Source organism: Leopardus geoffroyi, chromosome C2 (genome assembly GCF_018350155.1).
Source record: "Leopardus geoffroyi isolate Oge1 chromosome C2, O.geoffroyi_Oge1_pat1.0, whole genome shotgun sequence".
Taxonomy (NCBI): domain Eukaryota; kingdom Metazoa; phylum Chordata; class Mammalia; order Carnivora; family Felidae; genus Leopardus; species Leopardus geoffroyi.
The window spans coordinates 147,716,364-147,743,541 of record NC_059333.1 but is presented as its reverse complement, the minus strand read 5'-3'; the positions used below and the strand labels follow the sequence as shown (position 1 = coordinate 147,743,541).

General features: G+C 45.7%; 1 protein-coding gene across 3 annotated transcripts in view; it reads left to right on the top strand.

Annotated features, from left to right (window-relative positions):
- Window positions 1–27,178, top strand: part of OSBPL10 (oxysterol binding protein like 10) — a 313,648-nt gene that overhangs the window by 219,078 nt on the left and 67,392 nt on the right. For all 3 annotated transcript variants that reach the window (XM_045436421.1, XM_045436420.1, XM_045436419.1), the window contains one exon: window positions 14,147–14,357. In XM_045436421.1, the coding sequence (XP_045292377.1) occupies window positions 14,147–14,357 (211 nt within the window). The remainder of the gene's footprint in view (window positions 1–14,146; window positions 14,358–27,178) is intronic.

The following is a 27,178-nucleotide window of genomic DNA, read 5'->3' as shown; positions in this document are numbered from 1 at the left end:
ACTCAGACCTTCTTCTTTAATGCCAGGAAGTGGGGAAGATGGCCAGCTCCCAAGGAGATGCCTAGGTGCTCTTTTTCGTATGTGCATTTACTCATTCTTTTTTTAAAGGTTTATTTCGAGAGAGAGAAAAAGAGAGAAAGCACAAGTAGAGGAGAGGCAGAGAGAGAATCCCAAGCAGACTCCACGCTTAGTGCAGAGCCCGACGTGGGGCTGAAGCTCGTAACTGCAAGATCATGACCTGAGCCGATGTGAAGAGTTGGAAGCTTAACCGACTGAGCCACCCAGGCGCCCCATACTCATTCTTCTAACCCACATTTTCTGCCTGCGGTTTGCCAGGCTCGTCCTAGATGCTAGGAAAACAAGAGTGAACCAAAGAGAAAAAAGGTCCTCATCCTCGTGGAGCTCAGAGCCCGATAAGGGTGGGAGAGCTTAACCAATGGAGGACATAACACAAACATGATGGGTCCTGTGGGTGATGGGGATAATGACCTTTTGGGGACATGATGGAAGGCTAGCTGGTGAAAGCAACCTGTAACGTGGTCTGAAGAAAGAGTTAGAATTAACCAGGAGAAAGGCTTCCATGGACTGCTTGGAAGTTGAACCTGGAACCCATCCAGGTAGGGCCTTGTTTCTCAATATCAGATAGATTATTTTAGAGGCTAGAAGGAGTTTGGGACTGTGGCGTGCCCATAGATGTCTAACGTGCAGTTAAAATGTCCTTTTCTCTCTGGGAGATTGGTACTGGAAGAGACTCAAAATTAAGGCTGAAGTTCCAGGGCTTAAGATAAAGTGGAAAATACCTATTCTTCTTTGAGTAGAAGTAGCAACACCAGACTTGGGGCAGTGGGGAGAATTTCTTGGATATGCTGGAGAACCATGCCAGTGTGTTAAAACTTCTTGGAACTCGCCTCTTCCCTTCCTCTCTCTCTTGTTTCTTCCCTCCCTTCCTCTTCTGCCACTTTTCTCCCCCCATCTTCCTCCCTACACTCCCCCTTCCTTTCTCTTGCCTTCTCTTCTCTTTCCTCCCTTTTTTCTCCATTTATCCACCCAACAAACGTTTGTCGGGCATCTCTTGTGAGTAGAGTCCTTTGATGAATAAGGTCTTGTGGGCCCTCCCCACAACATGGCGGTGGCTGAATTGATTGGTTCAGTCAGCAGGCTGGGTCCTGGAGTTAGTCATGCATGGAACTGATTATAATTTAATAAGTTCTATTTGTGTGTTTATTGATATGACTAGTGGCCATGCATTGCACACTCTTACACTTGGCTTTCTTAAAAAGTGTGCGCCAGAGTCTTGAGGAAGTGAGGAAAATAGGAATGGATCCATGCCAGTTCATTCTGTTGCTGGAAAGCAGTTTTCAACGCAGGCCTCTGCAAAATGTAGTTAGCTCTTTTGTAAAGTGTGGTGTATTCTATATCATTATTCTATCTCTTATTTGAGCACCTTGAGCATTACATTGTAAGCAGTTTGTGTGCAGGAATCGTGTTCTCTCTTTTGTATAATGGTGACTGCAGTGTCATTTACTCGGTGGAGATACGATAAATATTAATTACTGGTGGCTTATCCCTCAACATAATTTTCCTTGTCAGATTAATGAAGCAGATTCCTGATAAATGCGTTTGTCTCTCCAGAGTTTCATTTGCCAAGCCTTAAATGCTATAAAGGATTTGCCTGGAGGCAAAAAGTTCTTGTCCAACCCCCCCCCCCCCCTTTTCAAGTGCCCTTTGGAGATGCATTTCTTTCCTGAAAATAATTGGCACAAGTGAAATTAATTTTAGCTGGAAAAGAGAACGCAACTGTTATATTCTTGTCTGCTACTTTGGGTTGATATTGGAACTAAAAACAATAATTAAGTTTTGAAAGAGAGTAGCAGGCATTTGGTAGGTCGAGCGAAGGCCCGGTGTGAAATAAATATGTACTACCAAGCTGAGGATAGGATACAGCTGTCTATTGGCAGGTTTCCTTCAGGAATTCTTAAAAACAAGCTCCTCTCTCTGCAAAATAAAAGAATTTCCCAAAATAGAGATTAAGTACCAAGAAAATGAGAAGTTCTTTGAGAAAGGCCGAGCATGGGTGTGGAATATGCGTGAACACAGGTAAAGCAGGCTCGAGAAAATGGTTTAATTTCCTACTTGCTAATCTTTGGGTGGTGGAGTTCACGTTCTCCAGAAGGTGAAACCTGATAGGCCAGCGAGTGTTTTTGAGACGTGGCTGGTCAGCCAGAAGACCTCTGAAGCGGATCAAAAAGACAGCCTTTCAGTTTCCGTTGTTTTACGTACGGGACGTATGTTCAATAGTTTCTGACTAGAAAATGGCCGAGAGGAACTTAAACGCTTACTGAAGCTTCCACTGCTTTTGCAGGACAAATACTTACCCTTGACTCTTTAGGTTTTGCTTATGAATCACTCTTTCTTTCTGGGAATTTTACCCAGCATTTATGGTCTAACCTGTTCTCGGTCAATTCAGAGTGAATTGGCCTGTGGATCAGCCAGCTTGCTCCCAAGCATCTCCTTCCTTTTAGGTAGAAGTTAGTGCCTGGTGGGCACCAAACTGTGTGTGTGTGTTTGTGCACACGCGCACAGAGCGCATGGTGGTGTCCTCGTGCCCCTTGGGAATGAGGCACGGGGCAGAGAAGTTTGGATCCAGGACAGTGGACTTGGTCATGACATCTCCACGTCCGTGGATTATGATTCGGGCCCCAGCGTTGTGTAAAAGGAGGGTCACGATAACCATCCCTTCCCCGTGGGCCAGGGCAGGGCTGGGAAGATAGGAGATTGTGACCATGTAAAGGAAGAGCGTGAGAAGAGCGGGAAACGTGGTTCCTGATTTCTGCTTTGCTCTTTAGCTTCCGTGTTGGATTCAGGTTCAGATGCCGGGCCCGGGGCAGGCTTGGAGAAGGTGGCCAGATGCCCTTCCCTTGTCCTGGGGAAGGACGACGTTCAGGTGAATCTGCTCCCTCTGGCCCTGTGAGGCTTTGGGGATCTCGGGAACAGTTTCCCGTTGTTGCATTGTCCCTGGGACCTTTTAGGAGAGAAGTGTGGTGTCGTCGAGAACTTTCTGGATCCACGCGATTCTCCCAGTAGCCCTTTCACTCCCTTTGCTCGGGACTTGAGCTTTCTCTTCCGGGGGTGGTCCCGCCTTCCACATTGTTGCTTCCACCCGGAGGACAGGGACACCCTCTGGACTCCCCTTCATCTTACTTGCTTGAGTTTTCTTTACTGGGTAGGGAAACTTCCTGTTTATAGAGTATAGTTGACGTATAACATTGTGTAAATGTAAGGCGTACAACACGTTAATTTCATACGTTTCTGCATTATAACAGGATTGCCCTTGTGGTGGTATTTAGTGCCTTTGTCACATTATATAATTATCCTTTCTTTTTAGTTGGTTGGAGTAATTAAGTCCTAGCCTACTAGCAAGTTGGATGATTATAGTCCCATATTGTCTAAATTAGCCATACCGCGTACTAGCTCTCTGGGACTTATTAACAGCTTATTGCTGAATACGGAAACTTCTTAATCTCTCTTTACTTCACATTTGTTGACGGGCGTGTGCAACGAATTAAAAAAATGAGTTGCTGTTTTTATGTTTTGGGGTTTTTTTTTTGAGGGGGGTGATGCGGGGGAGGATTACCAGTGGAATCGGTTAAGAGAAAAAGGTGGTCAAGAGGGAGAAAGAGGACAGCTCCCACACTGCTGAGGGAATACAAATGGAGAGTTTTTGCAAGGATGAGCTGGCAGTGTTTATCAAAAATTTAAAATTAATGCTAAGTACCCTTCAATCCAGCAATTCCTCTTCTAAGAGTTTATTTTAAGAAAATCATTATAAATTTATGCTGGGATTTAGCTAGAGAGAAGTTTGTTGAATTGTAATTTGTCACAGAGAAGAAAAGACCTCTTTGTGATGTCCAGCAGCAGGAGGGAACCGGGAAATAAATTGTGGCACGTTTGTGTGATAGAATGGTCTGCAGCCTTTTTTTTTTTTTTTTTTTTTTTTTTTGAGAGAGAGAGCACACAAGTGAGCGAGGGGGCAAAGAGAAAGGGAGAGAGAGAGAGAGAGAGAGAGAGAGGAGTGGGGTTCACGCGATGTGGGGCTCAAACTCCCGAACTGTGAGATCATGACCTGAGCCGAAGTCAGACACTTAACCGACTGAGCCCCTGGTCTACAGTCTTTTTTATATACAGTATTGTCAAAATTTATTGACACGGTATATGGAATAAGAAAAGGTTACGAGCGGTACTGGGATGCACAACCATTTTCATTAAAGGTACATGCAGAAATACGTTGTAAGCACGTATGCCGAAATCGTAACGTATCTTTTTCTGCTTTGGGTTGTGTTACGGTATTGCTTCTTTTGATTATTTGTTTCTTCTGTGATAAGTATTGCTTCCGTACAAGGAAAAAAAGAGGGAGGAAAGATGTCTTCAGTGAAAACAATGCGGAATAGGGGGTAGTAGCCTGCTGTGGGCGGTGCTTCTGCCCGAGTCCAGGTTTAAGGGTGTGGTGCCCGGGAGGCCAGCCTTGTTTCCAGAGAGTTCCTGCTCCTACGTCTGTGCTCAGCACCCCGTCCTGGCCTGTGTCTTTGTGTGTGGGAAGCAGAGAGTGCAGATAAGTGCGTAATGAAGAAGACTGATTAATTACTGATCCCTCGCCTTCTACCCCAAATCCTGCTGTTGGCCATAGGGTTCTCTTTGAGGAGATAAGGGAGAACTCCTTTTGTATCGTGCACCCCTCATTACTAACATGTTGACACTTAGTATTGACACACAGAATTAAAAAGTAACAGGGTTTTTTTTTTTTTTTTTAATTTTTAATGTTTCTTTTTGAGAGAGAGACAGAGACAGAGTGCAAGCAGGGGAGGGGCAGAGAGAGAGGGAGACACAGAATCCGAAGCAGGCTCCAGGCTCCGAGCTGTCAGCACAGAGCCCGATGCGGGGCTCGAACCCACAAACCGTGAGAGCGTGACCCAAGCCGAAGTCGGAGGCTTAACCGACTGAGCCACCCAGGCGCCCCAAACAATACTAGCTTTTAACCTGTGTGTAGGCAACTTCTGTTACATAATCCTGAAAACGCTTTCTCCACCTCAGTTTTTCCTGCGGCATAAATTACATGAGGACACGTGATGGTGGGTTTGCAGGGAAGGAGCTTTGACGCTAAAGCCAGGGTCTGCTTTGCCAGGGGTTAAAAGTCTTACACAGCGCAGCCGTTAAAATGAGGTCTGTCCTTATTGATGTGGAAAGATAACTGTGGTGTGTATGTTAGTTTTCCAGGGCTTCAGTAACGAAGTACCACAAACCCAGTGGCTTAAACAATAGAAATTTCTTGTCTCACAATTCTGGAAGCCAGAAGCGCAAAATCAAGGCACTTGGCAGGGTGGGTTTCTGCTGATGTCTAGAAGGGAAGGATCTGTACTGGTCTGTTTCCTTGCTTTATCGATGGACATCCTCTCTGGGGCCTCGTCATCTGCCCTCTGTGTCTGTCGGGGTCCAAATTTCCTCGTTTTATAAGGACACCAGTCATACTGGATCACAGTTCCCTCTAACGTCCTCACTTTAACTTAATTTCCCTAAAACGAGCCAATCTCCGTATAAGGTCACTTTGGAGGTACTGGGGTTAGGACATCAACATAGGGGTTTGGGGGGGAGGACACAATTCAGCCCACAACAATGTATTTTCCCACTATTAAAAAAAAAACAAAAAGGGGCGCCTGGGTGGCGCAGTCGGTTAAGCGTCCGACTTCAGCCAGGTCACGATCTCGCGGTCCGTGAGTTCGAGCCCCGCGTCAGGCTCTGGGCTGATGGCTCAGAGCCTGGAGCCTGTTTCGGATTCTGTGTCTCCCTCTCTCTCTGCCCCTCCCCCGTTCATGCTCTGTCTCTCTCTGTCCCCAAAATAAATAAACGTTGAAAAAAAAAAAAACAAAAACAAAAACAAAAAACACCAAACTGTACCCGTCGGAGAAATCTCAAACATAACACATTAGAGAAGATGATGTTGAACCTCCATGTCCCCCCCCCCCAGCTGCAGCACCCCCAAAGCCAACGTGGTTCTATCCTTACTCCTCCCCACTCTCCCTGCCCCTTTCCAAAATCTCAGATTATTTTTAAGTCAATCTAAGGCATCACAGATGATTCATTCTAAGTGATAAAAAGTTAAAAAAATTATTTATAAGGGATGATCCTTTTAAAATAAGATAATTTGTGCACGATAAGTTAGAAGAGTCAGAGTAATGCCAGACTATGAATAGTGTTTTTACTTATTTCTAGGAAGTGGGATTACAGGTAATTTTTACTTCCTTCTTTGTAACTGTTTTCCCTGACTGATTGTGTTGTGATGGTGGCTGATGGAGTGAGCCAGCTTTTTGCAATCAGGAAAAAACAAAAAAACAAAACAACCCCCCCCCCCAAAAAAACAAGCTATTTCCAGGTGGTAGCAAAGTGGGGGGGGGTGAAGAAACCATGGAAGAAAATTGATCATAATTGTTTTATGAGGCAGGAAGTAGTATTTTGCTTCCAGAATATAAGAAGGGTAGAGGAGGAAGTACACAGGGCCGTGTCTCGTCGTGTAGGGGATACTGGAATGTGGGGACAGCCATGACAGGTGACCTCAGCCAGCACATCGGGCCTCTGTGAAGTTTTCCTCCAGTTTCCTGTTGGAGAAGTGAAAGTGACAGACCGACGGAACCCTACGAGTCATTTGGCTGTGAATGCGATTATCTCTTATTTCTTGAACATCTCAGTATGGGTTTGCTTTCTAGGAGTTTGAAAAGATAAAATCTGCATTTCATGTGTGTGCAGTGAGGGGTTATTATTGGGGTTGGTGAGGAAATGATTGTAGAAAACCCAAAGGTGGAAGATGGGACAGGAATCCGTTTTTAAGAAATAGAGCAGACTCATCCCACATCTTCAGGAAGTGGTTGGATGTGTATGTGCATATTTCAGAATCTTGCCTTTGCCTTCTGCTCTTGCCCAGCATGGGCTCATTTATAAATAGCACTGAAGCTTGATAGCAATCACGTACTTATTTAAGCTTTGGAGGGACCAGAACAGACTGGGTCTCCTTCATCTCTGGATTGGTCTTTCAACCACTCTTTTATTTTTTTAAATGTTTTTCATGTTTGTTTATTTTGAGAGAGAAAGGGCACAAGCAGGGGAGGGGCAGAGAGAGGAGACAGAATCCCAGGCAGGCTCCGCACTGTCAGCATGGAGCCTGACATGGGGCTCGATCTCATAAACTGTGAGATCATGACCTGAGCCAAGATCAAAAGCCCGACGCTCAATGGACTGAGCCACCCAGGCACCCTGATCTTTCAACCACGCTTGTCTTTGGTTTCTGTCCCCCTCATCTCATATAATAAAGGCCAGGTGTCAAAATGTTGAATTTAAGAATGCCATTAGCCTGTCCTGCCTCCCAGGAATGGGGTGAATGGAGAATTCTGGAGCCATGGCTTAAGTTATTTAGTGATGGTCAGCATCAGTGATGACACCATGAAGCCCAGAGCAAAGTGGGTTTCTCTGTCAATTTTCTAAAAGGAAGTGTAGCTTCTGTTACCAAAAAGATGAATGGATAGTGCTCAGCACTCTTCCATTTGGCCAGTTCAGATCTGCTTACAAAGCAGTCTTCAACTTGGAAGTGGAAGTAGGATGTCTGCACTTTCATAGCTTTGCAAAGAAGGCAGACTTTTATGTCCTAAGGCGTAACAATGACTCCAGCCCTGATTCTCCCCTCCACCACCCAGAGCTGAGGGTAAGGGGAGATCCTTCCAGAACAAGCACCTGTTGAGAAAGCCGAAGATGCTCTCTCCCCCGCTGGAGGCACCAGGTCTGGGGACCCTCCTTCTGTCCTCTCCACACGAGCGGGACCAGTGGAGGCCCTTGAGGCAAGAGATAAGCTAAGCAGATCAAAATAGCACCACAGAGGCTCTGAAGTTAATTGCTCTTGAAGGCACACGCCATAAAAGTAGCCTGCACGCTAAACATAAACTTGATTGCCTACTAAGAAAAAAAATTCAAATCAGACTTAAAATCTCCTAACATGATAGCCAGGATGTCTAGGCTACAATAGAAAATCACCGTCCTGCCAAGAACCAGTAAAATCGCAACGTAACGTGAATGAGAAAAATAACTATCTGCTGCCCAAACCGAGGTGGCTCAGATGTTAGTTTTATTGGAACAAGTTGCCACGCTTATCTGTGCATACCTGGTCTGACTGCTTTCAGGCTGCAGTGGCAGAGTCCGTGTCTCACACGGACACCCAGTGGCTCCAAAAATCCTTAAATATTTTCTATCTGACCTTCTACAGGAGTTTGCTGACCCCTGCACGAAGGCCATCGAAGACCTAATGGTCAATTTTTTTTGGAGATATTTGCTTCTCTCCCCCTCCCCCCCTTTTTTTTTCTTTCCTTTGGTTTATATTCTAGAGCATTATGTTCCTTACACTGGTTTCTCCATTCTCATCCTGTGTTTTCTTAACTTTCTTCTTCTTTGTAACCTCGTGTGTGTAGCCCGCAGCCTCCCGCCATTGGAGATGGACCCCATTTCCTCCCATTCATCTTTGTCCCTTATGGCCACTGTCAGCTTTCTGAACCCTATTGGGAGATTGTGGATTTGGTAAGATCTGTCCACTAGATGAGGTTTTCTTTCTCTTGCTTATATAATAAGCCTTGAGAGATTTTTGGGGTCTGCATGGTGTTTAGGACTGTGTTTGGATGGATAGAGAGAGGTGTCCCAAAGGGGCCCAGGACCCCGCCTAAAGAGACTCTTGGTAGGTTATCATTCCAGGGAGGTGCTGTGCCAAGAGGGAATAAGAAGGAAGGTCGGATGTCAGGTAGGAAAGTCAGCAGGGAGAAGAGATTGTTCAGGTGTGAGGCCAAGACTTACCGTGCTCCGACACTCAGGAGTTTGGAGGAAATCTTTGGAGATTGGAATGTCAGCTCTCCAAATATCAACCACACAATCTGTTGACGAGGCAAAATGACCTTTATTATTTACCACTGTAAAGGAGAACACATCCACAGGGCATTGTCCGTGTCTCTGAGTGGGGAGGGCAAAGTCAGAATTCGAGAATTTGAAGTTTGGCTTACAATACAGGGGCTTGATTCCAGTTAGGTACAGATCAAGATACAACAGTTCGGGATTGGTGGGAAAAACTAGGCAATGATTTTGAGGCAAGGCATTCAAAGGATTTTAGGGTACAAACTGTTGACAGTTTCCTTTACAGATTTGATGGACGTTTCAGGAAGCTTCTATAACGAGCTATCAAACCATTTTTGGGATGGGAGTCTCTTGGAATATTAAAGTAATGCTAATGAGGACAGTGGAATAGTAAATATATGTCAATGGAGGCAGTAAGGTCTCTGTGTGTTTGTGTGAATGTGTCTGTGTGTTCTAAAGATCCTTGGAGCGTGGCTTTGAACCTTAACTGAGGACTTTGGCCACGTGAAGAGGTGCCTAAGTCCGCCAAGAACTGATCCCTGACCCAGAGGGGAGACTTAAAAGCGGCTTCTGAATTCCACCAGGTGAAGGGTAAATGCTAAACCAAGGCCACCTTGAAGTTGGCATCTAACTGGTCTACTTCCAAGCCTGACAGATTGAGTCACTGAAGGTACTGGGAATCTGTGAGCCCGGGAGGGTCTCCCAACCGCACAAGCAGGCCCTGGGAACTTTAGGAAGCGGAGTCCATGTTTTTGGGAGGTGCCTGATGCTGATCCTTTGATTATTAATGGATTAGTGACCGAGCTGGTGTTCATTGACATCTGGCCTGTCAGGCCTCTCTCTGAAAACCTGCCCCGGGTTTGCAGCTCTGAACAGTCTGAAGCAGTCGAGACCCTTGAAGCCCCTGTCGCCGTCTGCCCCCTTCAGGTCTCTCTTCAGCCCAATCCTAAGCTCGTTGAGCTGAATGTCTTAGGTTTTAGTCTCTTTATCGTGGTTTCAGGTGTCAACCAAGAAAGAATTCATTAAAAATTGAAGTCAACGGGCATTTATTTGGGTAATCAGAATTGCAATTCGGAGACACAGTTCTGGTAGAAACCTGACTCTTGTTTCAAGGGAGACAGAGAAGGGGGTGGAGTTATAAAGGCAGAAGGTTGAGCGCAGTTCTCTTTTCTATCCTCTCTACAAAACGGGGATTGAAACTAGGTTAATTGGGATTGGTGGGGTTAATATGCAGACTAGGGATTGAAACTTGTCAGAGCTCACTGGCTCCTTTCCAAGTGAAGAATGCCAATGAGTCAGGCCTCAGGGTGCGGAGGGAGTTAAGTCCAGGCTGCAGGCTTGCAGCTGGAAAAAAGTTCATGGGTTCTAGAATGCACGTAAATTCCTCCTCCCTGATGGCCCCCGACCCTGTTTTAGAAGAGACTTAGCTAGGCTTGCTGACTCCTTTTTGAAATCTGTTACACGGTTTTATTGAAATAAAGCAATAAAATCTGCAGCCACTGATTTTGTTAGCATTAACTCCTATGATTTGTTTTTTGTAGTGCATATACCATTATTTGTGCTATGAAAAATGGGCCATGGCATAGCATTCCCCACCCCCACCCCCCACCCACCCTGGGGAAGTTTGCTTATCTGTGAAGTTCAATGTGACCTACATATGGTTGATTTTACAAACCTCAGAGCTGACATTTTCGGGTGTGGATCTCTGAAATTTCATTTGGGGGTACCCTGTACACCTATGTTATAAGATGCTGATGCCCCGGATTCTGGAATGCCAGAAAGAAACGAAACTTGGCGCATTTTGTTTTTGTTTTTAAAGACCATGAATGACTCATGTTGGTGTGCTTCGGAAAGAGCGTTAAGGGCTCTGGTTTGAGACTTGCGTGATTAAGGTAAGCGGTTCAAAGGCTGGTGGCAGTAGGTGAGCCTCCTCGTAGGTGCTTGTGCTTTGCTCTTCCGTCGATGAGCCTGTAGGAACCTTGAAGGAGAGAGGGAGCGCTTTGAAGAACTTGCTGTTGGTATTGTTGCGTCCAGCTTTTTGGTGCCACGTACATCCATCTTCTCATAGGTGCCCTTAATTAAAATTAGATGTGGAAAAAGCTGAAACTTGTTCCTCCAAAGTCTGATGAAACCTCTTCATCAGTGCCTCTTGGTCTTAGAAATGTTGGAGCCACAGTAACTGTGATATACCGTTATATCACAAGACTTGGAATCCCGCCTTTCTTTGCGGCTCCACTCAATTTCTTTCGGAGCCTGATGAAACTCATGTGAAGGTGACATCAGTTGTGTCATTAAACTGTAGTTCTGTTTTGCATCGCATGGGAAGGGGGGCAGAAATGAATCTTGAGGAAATGTCCACAATGTGTGTCAAGCACTGTGCTAGGCTTAGTTTGAATATTTTCAGAGAGCAGATTCCATTTCTGGGCACGTGTCTCTGTTGTAACGGAGTAGAAGATTCTAGAAGTCAGTTCTGTGTTTTTATTGCCTGAGATTTACCTAACATTTTATTCAATACTCTATACAATTGGGATACATTTCTTTTTATTGATTAAAAACAAATGTATCCCATCTCGTTAATGGCTTGATTTTACTCACCTTTTCTCTTGAGCGTTATGGTATCATCCATAATAGTCAAGAACATAATTTATTATGTTTCTTCGTTACATTTTCTTCCCTTTTAACACATCAATTTTCTAAGACAAGATTTTATGGTAGGAATTTGCGGAAATGTTGACTACGACAAATAGCTCAAAATCTGCTGCTGTTAGTTCTATATATAGAACTGTCAGAGAATACATAAACACTTTATCTAGTGCAAACTTAAATTTAACCAGTTGGTAATATTTCTTGGTGAACCTAAACTTATAATGGAGGTATTATTCTTTACTAAATCTTCAGCCGTTTGTTGTTAATCGCATAGAATGATTTCTGTAGACTTTGTGTCAAAAGTCAGTTCTTTTGCACCTCTGAGAAGCGAGTGACTAAGGATTCATTTATTCATTCCACAGATATTTTACTCTACTTGGAATATACCCTTGAACAGCACAGATACGATGGTCCCTGCTTTCATACTAGCACAAATGAACACAATAAATAAGTAAATTTTAAGTCAGGTTGGAAGGTGGTTAAGTGCTATGGAGAATAATTAGTAATGAGGATAGGGGATGCCAAGGGCCGGGCTGGAGATGCGGATTTTTTTTTTTTTAAAGATTTTATTTTCAAGTAATCGCTACACCCAATGTGGAGCTCAAACTCACAACCGTGAGATCGAGAATCATATACTCCACCGACCAAGCCAGCCAGCTGCCCCTGGAGATACAGTTTTAAATCATGTAGTTCAAGGGCACCCGGGTGGCTCAGTCATTAAACATCTGACTTCAGCTCAGGTCATGATCTCATGGTTTGTGAGTTCAAGTCCCATATCAGGTGAGCTCAAGTTCCCCCCCCCCCCCCCCCCCACTTTGGGTGAGCTCAAGCCCCGCTTTGGGTGATCCCTGCTTCTGTCTCTCTCTCTCTCTTTCTCTCTGCCCCTCACTCACTTGCACTCTCTCTCTCTCTCTCTCTCATACTACTACTACTACTACTACTACTACTACTAATGTGGTTCAAGAAGCCTTGTTGAGGAGAAGGTGGCTTTTAAGCAAAGACCTGAAGGCAGAAATAAATACTTATTGAACCCCTATTGTGCCCCAGGTCCTTTTTTTTATAGGAGCCAGAATGGCCAGATGTGACCTCTGTAATCTGCAAAAAAAAAAAAATAATAATAATAATTTGCATGGCCCAAGGATTGGCGTGCACACCGAGGTGCCAACTCCAAGCCATGTCTGTGCAATAGCCTTAACAGTGATTTAGAAAAAAACCATCTTTTCAAGTGATGACGCCTATTTTGGTAAGTAGAATTGCAATGGATGAGGTTTTTGTTTTTTGCTTTTTTTAAATTTTTTTTATTTCAGCAGATCACTACACAGACACAGCAGGTATCTGTTTTCAAAAAGAAATAGAAAAATAAGGCGTAGCGCAGAATGAGTTTTGTGTCCAAGTCCAGCGGTCTTTAACAGAATTATTGCTTCTCCCCACCTGATACCATCATGATGATAAAGCTAGGATCCCCCAGGGAAGACAGTGACAGAGCGAGTTATGGCTTCAAATTAAGGATGGCTGTTGTTGGGTGGGGGTGGGGTGGGGGCTGAAAGAACAATGGCCCAGAGTCTAGAAGCCAGCAGTTGGCTGTAGCCTGTGCTGTTGAGCAGCCCCCGGGACCTTGGGCGGGTTGCTCAGCCTCCCCCACTCCTTAGAGTGACTGCTTATTTGCTAGATGCGCGCTCGATGCACGTCATCTTGTTTGGAAAGTTGTGGAACGTGAGGGCCATGAACCTCACGAGCGAACCCATCAAGTTTCTTTTTTGCTCTTGACTTCCTTTCTCCTTGATGTGTCAATTCGAAGATGCAGTTAGCCTCTGGCTTATCTGCCGCTTCTGAATTGAATCCAGGGCACAAAATACGGTTCTTTCGGGTTGTCCTAGCTTTGGCTCTGACGGAGGGCTGGCCCTAGAGTTCCTGGGTTTTCTTTCCTCCTGGTGTCTCACACGGTGTTAGGAGAGAAAGTCTCATCCGACTTAGCATTTTTGGGGTGGTGTGGTTCAGTGCTGGCTTGACTGTGATCTCACTCCTACCCATGCCAGCCTGAAATTTCACTTCCGTCTCTTGAACTTCAAAAAGACTGCCAAGGACATGGGCGCTGGAGCTGGGAAGAAAAGCAAAGAATCAGCCTAGCTCTGAGGCAAAGCTGTGCCTCATCCACTGTCTCAGATAACTTTTCACATTTCAAGAGCCTTTCCGGTGGCCCCAAGGACTTCTCCCTTTGATGTATTTATTGTTCACTTGCCTGCAGGGGACCAGTAAAATGATACATGCTGATGGCCCTGATGGGCCCTTTCAGCTGGACAGTTCTGAAATGCTCCTGCGATCAGAGCTGCCGCTGTGTGCCTTTGGCTACATTCACATAGATGTCACCTGGCCCGCCTCGTCCGAGGACTGCTGTGTACTGAACACCCTCCGAGCTGACTCCCATGTCACTTGCAGTCTGGGGGCGCCGGTTCCTCTCCCCACTCCCCTCTGTTGTGCCGTCCTCTGGTTTAATGAAGAGCTGCTCCCCAGCCTGTCGAAAGGCGGACCGTTCACTCTCCCCTCCGTGCCGTCTCTTCCCGTTTTGTAGATGATGAACCAGGTGGAAGGACAGCAGAAGAACCTCGTGCACGCCATCGAGTCTCTGCCCGGCTCTGGCCCCCTCACCGCCTTGGACCAGGATCTGCTGCTCCTGAAAGCTACCTCCGCCGCTACCCTCAGCTGCCTGGGGGAGTGCCTCCACTTGCTACAGCAGAGCGTGCACCGGGCGGGCCAGCCCGGCCACAAGCCGGGGGCCTCAGGTAAGACCTGCCAGCGGGCCCTGCTGTGTCTGCGACCGAGTCCTGTGTGTGCGCGTGTGTGGGCGTCTGCCCCCGTGGCCTTCCTCCTCTAAGTCCTCCATCTATCCACCTTCCATCTGCCGATCCTTTGTTTTTAAAAATGCTTTTATTTATTTACGTTTCGAGAGACAAAGCACAAGAGCGTGAGCGGAGGAGGGGCGGAGAGAGAGGGAGACAGAGGGTCTGAAGCAGGCTCTGTGCTGGCAGCACAGAGCCCGATGCGGGGCTCGAACTCACCAACCTTAAGGTCGTGACCTGAGCTGAAGTCGGATGCATCACCGACTGAGCCACCCAGGCGCCCCCCTCTGTCCGCCCTTTTATTCCATCTGTTTCCGCATTTGTCCCTCCCTCCTTCTCTACCCAGATTTGGGATGTGTTTCTCTTTGACCAGTTACAACTCTCACATCCCATGAAACATTTAACCAACACGTTGACACGAATACAGCGGAACTCCTTTTAGACTTGCTAGCTGTCATGTTCTGTATCTCATTCCATTTGTGACTTTGCACTCAGCGCTGCGTTTTTGAGACACATTGCCATACGGTCCATTTTTCTGACCGCGCCTGCGATGTGCGTCCACCGTGACTCGCGCCACACTCTGACGAAGGACACCCGCACTGCTCCCTGCGTTCTGCCCGCCTCGCCTCGCTCAGCGCCTACCTACCTGCGTGTCCCCTCGTGGACCTGCACAAGCGTGTCTCTGAAGCACACACTGGAAACATTTCTAATTCTTTATCAAGGAGCCGGAGATGATGAGGCATTCCCTTAAGATGCCCAGTCCTTTTGGAGGAGTGTTTAATCAATAAGCAGATAGGAAGGTATTAGTGAGGATTAAATTCAGTGATAAAGGTGAACGTAGCCGAGGCCGGTCATGTCGTGTGAAATTATAAAGCATTAGAATGAGGAGACCCAACAGACGCCTCTTTGAGCTTTGTTGCCCGGGACTCACTTAATGAGGAAACGAGGCGACTTAGGTGATGAAAGAGAAGCTCGGGTCTGAGCGACAGTCTGTAATTCATGCTGTTCTCGGGTCTTCTTTGCCCTCCGTTTCACTGAGGTTAAGAGGGATGTTGGTTTTTCAGAGAAGTTTCTTTGTGTCGTACCCGGCATCATTTACTGAGCTCCGATCCTGCTAGTATTTGGCCTCTGATACCCGTTTTTTGAAATCGTCACAGACTAGATGCATCACGCCCCTCATTCGCATGAGATGCTGAGGCTCATAGCAGGAAAATGACTGGCCCATGGCCACTCATCTAAGTAGCAGAGCTGAGGTGAGAGACGGGCACTCCCCATCGGGCCTTTGTTCAGTTCAGAACAGACCACCGGTGGCCTCTGGGGACCTCAAATGGGGGCCGGCGACACTGTCTTGCTCATGTCACAACGTTCTCACAGACAGGTATTTTGTTTTCTTTACTTTTCTCTTTATTTGGGGGAGGAGCAGAGAGAGAGAGAGAGAGAGAGAGAGAAAGACATAGAATCCAAAGCAGGCTCCAGGCTCTGAGCTGTCAGCATAGAGCCCACCATGGGGCTTGAACCCACAAACCGTGAGATCATGACCTGAACTGAAGTCGGACGCTTAACCGACTGAGCCACCCAGGCGCCCCTCTTTACTTTTCTCTTTAATAATTTCAGACTTTTCAGAACATTACAAGAATAGCATGAAAAAATTCTCTTATATCCACCTCCAAATTGCCCAAACGGTAACAACTTATGACATTTGCTTCATCACCTTCTCTCTCTCTATAGCATCTTATAATTGTCTAACCACTTCAGAGTAAGTTGCAGAAATGATATCTTCACTCTCATATGCTTTAATGTATTTCCTTAAAAAAAAAAAAGACTATATCATGTCCTTGATATAATGTCTTCTATACAATGACAGCGCAGTAAATTAGCATGGATGCATCCTATTCCCCAGTCTGTAGACCTTACTAAATTTTGCCAATTACTCTGTGCATGTCCTTCATAACAAAAGAAAGAGTTTCTGGTGCAGGATCCAGCCTAGGAGACGATGTGTGTGTATTCAGGCACAGAGTAAAGATGCCGAAACCTGCTTTTCTCTCTTTCTTCTTTCTCTACTTGAAAAATGGAACTTTAATGCTGAAGTCCCCATGAGACTCCTTGACATTTTCTGACCTGGATGGAGTCTCAGTGGCCCTGTTGGGGCTTGGGCACAGATTCTGAGTTATCCTGGAGGCTATTCAAGGTGTCCGTGATCTCTCCCATAGTATATCATAACTTCTGGCCTTTGGAACCCAATGGGCACATTGAAGGATCTTTCACCGGTAAATGTAAACTCGGACCATTTTGTTCCTCCTGAAATGAAGCCCTTACATCTTCCTTCAGGGTTAGTTTCCAGCAGATTTCTAAATTTTTTTTCCTGATTTAGGGGGTTGGAGGGACAAAGCTCAAGGTGGAATTTCAGAGGTAATGAGAGTTGAAATGGAAATGATCTGGGAGGACCAAGCAGTGTCTCTGAAATTGTGTCTTGTACGGCGTCACCTCCTTGCGTCTTCCTTGCCCGTTCCCGTGCCCCTGCCCCATTTGACTTTCCATCTTCTCTTATTTCCGGCCACTTTTTTTTGTTGTCGTTCTATTTATTATATTCACGCTAAAAGCATATTCATCCAATGACAGTCCGCAGACTTACTGATCACTAACATTCTCCCGTTCTTCCTTTCCTCATTTTTATTTTTAATTGAGCATAGTTGACCTACTGCCCTAGAGTAAATTAGTTTCAGGTGTACAACATAGTGATTCAGCGATTGTATACACATTACAATTACAATGACAATATATATACATTACAAAATGCTCACCACCGTGAGTGTGTATTACAGTGTGATGGACTCTATTCCCTATGTTGGACTTTTCATCTCTGTGACTTATTTTATGACTGGGAGTTTCTACCTCTTCATCCCCTTCACCCACTTCACCCATCCCCCATCCCCTCCCCTCCCCTCCTTTTAACCATTTTTTTAAGTTCATTTATTTATTTTGAGAGAGAGAGCATGAGTTGGGGAGAGTTAGGGAGGGAGAGAGAGGGAGAGAAATCTAAGCAGGCTCCACTGCCAGTGCAGAGCCCAGTGTGGGGCTCGAACCCACAGAGCCATGGGGTCATGACCTGAGCCGAAACCAGGAGTTGGATGCTCAATGGACTGCGCCACCCAGGGTCCCCCTAACCATTGTCACCAAGGGATTTGGCTGAAGGTTGAAGAATAGAGGGAGCATGAGGCATCACGGTGGTTATTTTGTTTTCTTGTCATCTTTTTGGCCTTTAAAAATGTTTATTTATTTATTTTGAGAGAGAGAGGGAGAGAGGGAGATAGGGAGAGGCAGAGAGAGAGAATCCCAAGCAGGCTCTGAGCTAACAGTGCAGAGCACGATGTGGGTCTCCATCCCATGACCATGAGATCATGACCTGAGCCAAAACCAAGAGTCGGGTGCTCAACCGGCCGAACCACCCAGGCGCCCCTCTTTATCACTTTTAACCCTTTTAAAAATTACATTTCCTGTAACAGCCCCTACGTTTTGAAACATTCTGCGTGTGTCTTTTCAATCTGTTGACAACATTGGGGGAAGAATTGAATTCCTTCTTTCATCCAAAGCATCATGCTTGCCTGCCGTTAAAATGGAGTTCCAGAATCTCAAACTAGCGGAATAAGAGAATGTGGCAACCTGGGGAGCGTCACCACAAAATACCTCTGTTGAGGGGCGCCTGGGTGGCGCAGTCGGTTAGGCGTCCGACTTCAGCCAGGTCACGATCTTGCGGTCCGTGAGTTCGAGCCCCGCGTCGGGCTCTGGGCTGATGGCTCAGAGCCTGGAGCCTGTTTCCGATTCTGTGTCTCCCTCTCTCTCTGCCCCTCCCCCGTTCATGCTCTGTCTCTCTCTGTCCCAAAAATAAATAAACGTTGAAAAAAAAAAAATACCTCTGTTGAGAATCTCAGGGCTCTTGAGGTTGATAGTAGTTACAGCAGCCTGACTCCCCCTGATAAAAACATAATGGTTGTATCTAAGGAAGTGCCAGCCTGGGTTGACGGAAATCAAAATCCCATTAAAGCGAAACTCTGTCAGGGTTTCCTTTAAATGTTCGACGGGCAGGGAGGCACAGGTTACCCACAGCATACTAAATAGACGCCTTGTTCTTCAAGCCACTTTGCTTTCTGTCCCCCACACTATTTCTTCCGCCCCTTTTCTGAATCAAAAATTAATTTGTGGCCTTCTAGCGTTTCATCTTCCGTAGTATTTCCTTATATCTTTTGGGCAATATGTTGGCTTTGGAGCCTTTGTCTGCAAATGTTGCTCCTTAATGCTCCTTTTATCTAAAGCGTGCGAGCCACCGACTGAAATCCAGAAATTTTTCAGTATCTGTCTGCCTGACACCTCTGGGTTGTGGACTCTTAGACTTGTCTCTGATATTGTCTCTCTAAGATACAGTGGCCTGAAATGTCTCATTTAACTTCCGTTTATGGAGAAGTTTCTAATTCAGATTAATAAGGGAACTTGCCTTTTCGGCCAAGGCTTCTGCAGTGCTGTTCCTGGTGACCACAGAATCTCCTTGAATAGCTTGATGGAGACAAATGCTTGATGGGGGTGGGGCAGGTGGGCATCTGTTCTCCCGGGTCTAGATGCGTGCCTCCCGGAAAGGTGGACGGGACTCCACCCGCAGCTGGAGAAGGCTGAGCCCCTTGGGGGTCTGGGCTTTAGGTGGGTGGCCAGTGCGGGAGAGAAACGAGACCCTGGAAGTGTTTCGGGGTGTGGAGTACTCTGCTGGCAGTGCTTCTGGTCACTTCCTTGCTTGCAGGTCCTGATCCCAGGGAGCATGGTTCAAAGGCAGAGCAGACTCTCGTAACCAGACAGGCACATTCGAGTGCCAGGCAAGAGCTGGGTGCTGAGAGAATGAGCGGTGCAAGGCATGTTGGGAGAAAGCTCTGGAATGAGAGCTGCCACAGCAGGTGACCGCAGAGCCTTGGGGAATTGCAGTGGGTGCCCCCGTGCCCTTGGACATAAATCAGGACGAGAGATCAAGAGACGCGTAACTGAAGAGGAGAACCAGAGCAGAGTTGCATGTGCTTTCCTTAACTTGTCTTTCCAGTAACTTTTTCTTCTCTTTCAAGATCCGTGGGGCTTGTCGGTCAGGAAGCCAGTTGCGTTGGTCTTTCCATTTTGGGGTTTGGCAAAAAGGGTCCAAGAGGTGAGACCGTCATAAAGCCTTCTTGGGCTCTTTGGCCGGTGGCCTTCCTTCCGCTGTGCTTTTTTCTTTTCGTTTCTGGTTCTTTCCTTTTTTTTTCCTTCCAGAGATGCCTTCAGACTCCTGGTGTTCCTCTGTCTCCACCTTGTTGTCTCTGTCTCTTACACCTTCTTTCCTGATAACCTACTGCTTCTGGTGAAAGTGTGCCCCACATAAGTCACCTTCCTTTGTGTTGTGGTTAAAAGCCAAGATGGAAACGTGCTGAGTCCTCCAGCAGATAGCGTATTGGGTGGAAAAAAAGAAAAACTAGCTTTGTAGAATATTTCAGGTGGGTGGACTTCTTTTGTGGTTGTTACAACTGTCCAAACAGAGCTTTTGGGTGGCAGATTCTCCCTAACGAAAGCAGTTAGACACGAACATCCTCGCTTTCCGTTTTAAACGTGCCTTATGTTGTCTCCAAGTTTGTAAATATTAAGCTTACTCTATTTTGGGAAACCCTTGTAGGTTTACTGAGTGTAGGAGGCATGGATTCACTGTGTTGCAGGAAGAGGGACAGGTGCTGTCATCTGTCACCGGCCTCTGGATAGAGCGGCCTCCCAGCCCCGGCATGGGGACCGCAGCTCTCAGCACTCCAGGCAAGGCTTAACCCAGGGCTAAGGATGGATTAGAAGAGTTTCACGGCCAGACCTTAAAGCCCACGGTTAAATCCTCTGTTGCTTTCTTTCTGCCTCTCGTTGGTCTAAAACACGTATAGCTGCTTTCTCTCTTTCCCATGTGCTTCTGTCTACCTCGGTGTGTCGTGTGAGGAGCGGAGGCATGTGTCAGAGCCTGTTTCGAGGACCGGAGATGCCATTTGGTGGACCACCCTCCGCCTTCCTGTTCTCTTGTGTTGTATCCTCTTTGAAGATCTCCGGCTACTTGGCTTGACAGTCTGTCAGCAGGTGCCTGATAATATTTGTTCCCAGTTGTCGTTTCACTTGTATGTCCTGGTCTGTTCTCGACCATCTATCCTAGAGCTTTCTTGACTCACTTGCTGTAGGTGTGCCCTATTTCCTTACCCGTCAAACACCATCGATAGCAAAACACACCATTATCCTCCGTGCTGCTGAGAAGGAAGAGCTGCTGATGAAATCTGACACACCACTGAGCGGGGGACAGACTGGTGTCCGAGACGTGGCGTTGCGGAACAGGAGTTGATGAAGTATGGTTTAGACTTGCATCTTGTTTTAGGACACGAGCATGAGAGTCTGTCTTTCAGCAGAGTAACGTGGTCGACTTCTTTCTTTCAACTGGTGTTTTTCTGTTGGTGTCCTTTATGCTTTTCATTTTTCTGCTTCCGTGTCGCCTTCTTGTTTTCTCTCTCTTTTGCTACATAGTCTGCTTCCTTGACTCATCGCCTTCGGCGTTTTGGGAGAAGTACGTATATAAATCCTAGTAGCGGTTACAATACATTTTTCAGGAGCATTCTTTAACCTATATTTTTTTTCTCCCTTTTTCCTTTGCTCATTTGTTTCTTCAGTTCAACATAGGAGTGGCATCATATGGTATTTGTCTTTCTCTGACTGACTCATTTCGCTTAGCAGAATACATGCCAGCCCCATCCATGTCATTGCAAATGACAAGATTCCATTCTTTTTTATGGATGAATAACACACACACACACCACATCTTCTTTATCCATTTATCAGTTGGTGGACACTTAGGCTGTTTCCATAATTTGGCTACTCAAGACAATGCTGCTATAAACATAGGCTTAGCCTATACTTTTCTAATCCTCAGAGTCAAGAATGACACCTCTTTTTGACTCTTGTTTAGTTGTAAGCCACCTACTTCCAATTTCCTGTTTCTCTGCTATACTCTTCCCAATTTTTGATAATATAACATGGTGGGAGGTGTTGTTAATATTTTAATACTAATTCAGTACTTCATGTGATAACGGTCAAATCTTTTTAAAAAATAATTTTGACTCAACATTCCATTATGTAACCATGTTTAGAAAAATTACTTCAGTTTACTTCCAGGGCTGGGACTAGGGTGAGCTGAGTGAGGTACTCAGCTTGAGCACACACTGAAAGGGTGCAGATGTAATTAAGATAAATGATGTTGTTTCCTTAAAAAAATTTTTTTAACGTTTATTTATTTTTGAGAGACAGAGAGAGAAAGCATGAGCAGCAGGGAGGGGCAGAAAGAGAGAGAGAGAGAGAGACAGAGAATCTGAAGCGGGCTCCAGGCTCTGAGCTGTCAGCGCAGAGCCCGACGTGGGGCTCGAACCCATGAACCGTGAGATCATGACCTGGGCCAAAGTGGACGCTCAACTGACTGAGCCACCCAGGTGCCCCGATAAATGACGTTTTAATGAAATGTTTTTAAACCAAAATTAATGCAAAAATAATGAAGGATGAGCAAAATATCAAAATTTTAAATTAAAGACAGGATTCAGCACGGTGAGGCAAGGGAGACGGAGTCTTATGAGACTTTTCTTTCTTTTCATTAACTTTGGTTCAAAAATATTGTGTGAAAATGTCATTTATCTCGATTACTGAGTGTCTTGGTGCCACTTTAAAATTTACACCCCGGGGGGGGAGGAGGTCCTTTTTACCTCCCCTCATGCCAGTTCTGCTCAGCTGTGTGTTTAACTGGGCTCATTGCACACTACCAGTCCAAAAGGACTTTTCTAGTCTCCAGCTCCTAAGTGTGCTTCTGTTCATCATATACTGGTACATGCCCGCAGGTCGTTTTGAACCCCCAGAAGGTGGAAACTTTTGAGTCTCTCTAGTGCTATGGGAAAACCTACACTGTATAGAGTTTAAGAGTCTGGGCTCTAGAGCCAGGCTGTCTGGGTTGTAACCTTGACTTTACCACCCATTGGCTATTTGCACCTCTGTTTCTTAATCTGTCAAATGGGCATAATAGTAAGACTTACTACCTCATGGGTCGTTTTTAGGATTAGATGAGTTAACACATATAAGGTGTATACACTAGTCCTTGGCACTTCGCAAGAGCTCAGTAAATGTTGACTTTTTTTTTTTTAGCAGAGGGAAGGTAAGTTAGCTCCAGACAGCATGGTCCCCTGGCCCCTGACCCCACCCCAAATCTGTAGACTTTTATTTGCATCTTCTGACAGTTAGTATTGTAGCAAAATTCATAACTCTTTTGTTTTCCTTTAAGGCAAGTCCAACTTTTCTGCCTTAAATGATTGGAAAAATATTCCCTTGATTTTTGTTATTCAAAAATATTGCCGAGTTTCATGAGCTAGGCATTCATTATACTCTACTTTCCTATGAGTTGGACATTTCAGCGACGAAAAGCCTAAAAAAAGATTGCCGGGCTGTGCCTACATGTGTCTTTTCCCGTTGACTTTGATGGAATGTGGTAGACCATATCGTCAGCACCCACGGCTCTGTCTTCAGCTCAGGCTGTTTCTTTTCTTTTCTTTCTTTTTTTTACATTTATTTATTTTTGAGAGACGGAGTGTGAGCGGGGGAGAGACAGAGAGAGAGAGGGAGACACAGAATCTGAAGCAGGCTCCAGGCTCTGGGCTGTCAGCACACAGCCCGACGTGGGGGCTCGAACCCGTGAACCGTGAGATCGTGACCTGAGCCGAAGTCGGACGCTCAACTGACTGAGCCACCCAGGCGCCCCAGCTCAGGCTGTTTCTTTTCTGCTGTCATCACTTGCTGTTTCCGTTCCATTGACCGTACCTCTGTCCGTCAGGATCTCTTGGATCTCTGTTGTGCCTCTTTGGGATTCTCTTCTGTCTCACTGTTGCCTTGCTGCTCTTTGCAGCTGTACCTGGGGGAGCTTCCTTGTCTCCACATATTACCTATTTGACTTTCTATGGTGTTGATTCTTCTGCCCAGTTTCAGTGTTAATTTTAACTCTAATGCTGACTCACTTTCCTCATAATTCCTTAGTGCATCTATCTCCTTTTTCACCTCAGTCTGTTTTCTCCTCCAGCTTTCTGATCTTGTTTCATAGAGGCTCCTTTGTTCTGTGACGTACTGATGAGACGCCTTTCCCGATGTTTTCTCTGATGCCTTACGTTAGGAATTTCAGAGAGGTGCTTCCTTCCTCTAAGCCTTCCGAGGATACCATTTCTTTTCCCCAGCTCGGTACAATCCTTTTCATTTATTCTGTGTTAGAATTTTCCTCCTTCATCCTGAAATGAAGCAGGCCTATCCAGACTCCTAAACTAAGTGATCATTTATTGGAGCACCCGGGTTAGTACTGACTCACTGGTTCTTTGTGCTGAATCCATAGAGTATACAAAAAACTACATTCCCCAGCATGCATTGCTACCTTTGTTCGTCCAGTCCCGGCCTTTGTCTATCCCAGGATGCAGTGTGTCACTGCCTGTGAGACTCTGCTTCCCTGCCCATTATCTCCTGGGTTATCACCTCTGAATGATGGTGATAGGGAGGTGAGGGAGGGACAGAGTTGAGGTGTGGGAAAATGAAGGGAGCATTGTCTTGATTGCCTTTTTAAGATTTCCTAATTACTCTAGATGAAATTTAGTACTTGTATAATTTTTTAAATTTATTTTTTATTTTTTTATTTTAAAAATTTTAATCTTTATTTTTGAGAGAGAGAGAGAGAGAGAGAGAGAGAGAGTGTGAGTGGGGGAGGGGTAGAGAGAGAGGGAGACACAGAATCCGAAGCAGGCTCCAGGCTCCGAGCTGTCAGCACAGAGCTCGACGCGGGGCTTGAACTCACAAACTGCAAGATCATGACCTGAGCCGAAGTTGGATGCTCAACCGACTGAGCCACCCAGGAGTCCCTAATTTTTTTTTTTAAAGCACTCCTGTATTTATGAGCTAGTTGCCCAGTATTTACGATCTGAATCCAGCTCTCAGTCCCTGAGAAGTAGTTGGTTGGCAAGACAGATGTGAGAAGTCTCTTTCCTCCTTTCTCATGGCAGATTCTAGTGTCTTGAACTTTGGGTTGGTTTTCTTAGCCCAGCCCCATCTATCCCCATCCATCTTATTATTTATGGGGACTCCTCCCAAGTCTGGAGTTTTTTGTTTTTTTTTTTAAAGTTTATTTATTTTGAGAGAGAGAGAGAGAGACAGTGAGAGGGAAGGCAAGAGAGGGGTAGGGACAGAGAGAGAGAAGGAGAGAGAAATCCAAGCAGTTTCCATACTGTCCGTGCAGAGCCTGACGTGGGGCTTGAACTCACAAACCATGAGATCATGACCTGAGCTGAGATCAAGAGTTGGATGCTTGACTGAGCCACCCAAGTGCCCCTAAAAATTTATTTTCTAAGTAATCTCTACACCCACCATGGGACTCATACTTAAAAACCCAAGATCAAGAGTCACATGCTCCACTGACTGAACCAGCCAGGCGCACCTCACCTTTTTTCAAATGGCCTCAAGAACTGATATGCAGATGCCATTTTGCCATTAAAAAATGTGGAAAACACACATACTAAAAAATTTACCAATTTTAACTATTTTTAAGTATCTAGCTCAGTACAGTGTTGAATACTTTCACATTGTTGTGTAACCAACCTCTAGAAAACTCTCCATCTTGTGAAACAAACTCCATACCCGTTAAACACTAACTCCCCTTCCCTTTGCGACCACTGTCCATTCTACTTTCCGTCTCTCTTTTTGCCATTTCTCGTTTTGTTTTGTTTTGTTTTTTTTTAACTTTTAGGAGGTTGTGAAACTCACATTCCTTTTGAAATTTACTGTCTCTGAAAGTCTTAATAGTCATTCATTTGGCACATATTTGTTGACCGCATATTGTGTGTCAGACCATATTCTAGGTTCTGGGGACACAGCCACGAGCAGGGGCAATATTGTCTCTGCTTTCAGGTGCTGACATTTTAGGAAGGAGAGAAACACAGTAGACAAACGAATGAGCAGGGTGAGCTTAGATAGGGAGTTTAGATACAGGCTGTGAGGACAGTAAACTGACTGACGGGACCGGGGGTGCTTTGGGGATGGTGCTTTGGCTGGGGAGGTCCCAGGGGGCTTCTCTGAGCAAGTGATGTTTGAGTCAACCCCTGGATTTACGCAGGAGAGCTCTCCCCCAGGTAGAACTGGAGGGGGAGGGGCGTGTTCTGAATGGGAGGAGCGCCAGGCGCGAAGGCTCTTGACCGTAATGAACTTGGCTCGCTTGAGGAATGGAAAAACTACCAGCCTGACTTGAGCCCAGTAAGCAATGAGGAGAAAATGAAATGAGGCTGGGCAGTCTTGCAAGCCAAACAGCTAGATTATGTTCCAGTTGCCGCGAGGAGCCACTTGAGGCTTTTAAGCCACAGCTATGTGATCGAACACCTGACAGTTAGGAAAAAAAAAAAAAATTCTGCATAAAACTATGCTTGTGTAGGATAATCCCGTACACAGCGACAGGCACGCTGCACATATCCAGCTCTTTGATCTGCCTCTGTTACTTTGTTTCCATCAGCCAGAGTCTCCCCAGTGTTAAAAGCCTGGGATACTTGCAGGGTTTTCTTTGACTGACTGTAATGAAAAGGTTGATGGATATGATTACCTTACAGGTGGAACTCCTGAGACCCTGAGAGGTCGAGTTCTAGTGCACATAAGGCAGGATCCGCTTCAGCCCACCTTTTCTTCATCCCTTATACCTGCTCTTAGACCAAGAACATAGCCTCCAGAGGGAGGGTCAGCTGAGTTCGAGATCTTTTCTTATTCTAATGGTGGAATTGCTATTCTCAAGAGGAAAGGGAATTCCTGCCATCACTCCTGTCCCCATTAGTAAGCATATATAGATAGTCTGTAATAATACCTGACTCGGAAATAAACAGTATGAGAGCTACAAAAAAAAAGTCTTTGTTTTTCCCCCAAGGATTGAGGGAAGATTAGAAAAATAGTTTTGTTTTACGAGACTGGTGTTTGTAAAACGTTTCTTGCTAGAGTGGAATGAACATCGGTCCTTAGGGGCTTCCTGACATTGGCAGAGGTGGGGGCACGTGATGCAGGCACCTTTTCAGAGCCGTGGTCATGATGTCAGTTGGCATTTGTTTTTTAATGTTTGCTTATTTTGAGAGAGAGAGAGCTCACTCAAGAGAGAGCATGAGTCGGGGAGGGGCAGAGAGTGGGAGGAGAGAGAATCCCAAGCAGGCTCCACACTATCAGTGTAGAGCCCAGTGAGGGGCTCGAACTCAGCGACTGTGAGATCGCAACCTGAACCGAAACCGGGAGTTGGACGCTTCACCAAGTGAGCCACCCAGGTGCCCCATCAATTGGCATTTACGCCACAATGTGAGCAGCCCATCTCTGATAAAATTTGACTTGTTTTTCACTATATATATATATTTTTAATTTTTTAAATGAAAAAAAAAATTTTTTTTTTTTTTAATTTTTGTTTTGGCACAGAGAACATGAGCAGGGGAGAGACAGAAAGAGAGGGAGACGCAGAATCCGAAGCAGGCTCCGGGCTCTGAGCTGTCGGCACAGAGTCCGAGGCGGGGCTCGAACTCACAGACCGTGAGATCATGACCTGAGCGGAAGTCAGACGCTTAGCTGACTGAGCCACCCATGCACCCCTTTTTATAAATATTTTTTGAAGATTAAAAAAATTAAGAAAAACACCTTTAAGAAAATCTGGCTTTGGTGAATGT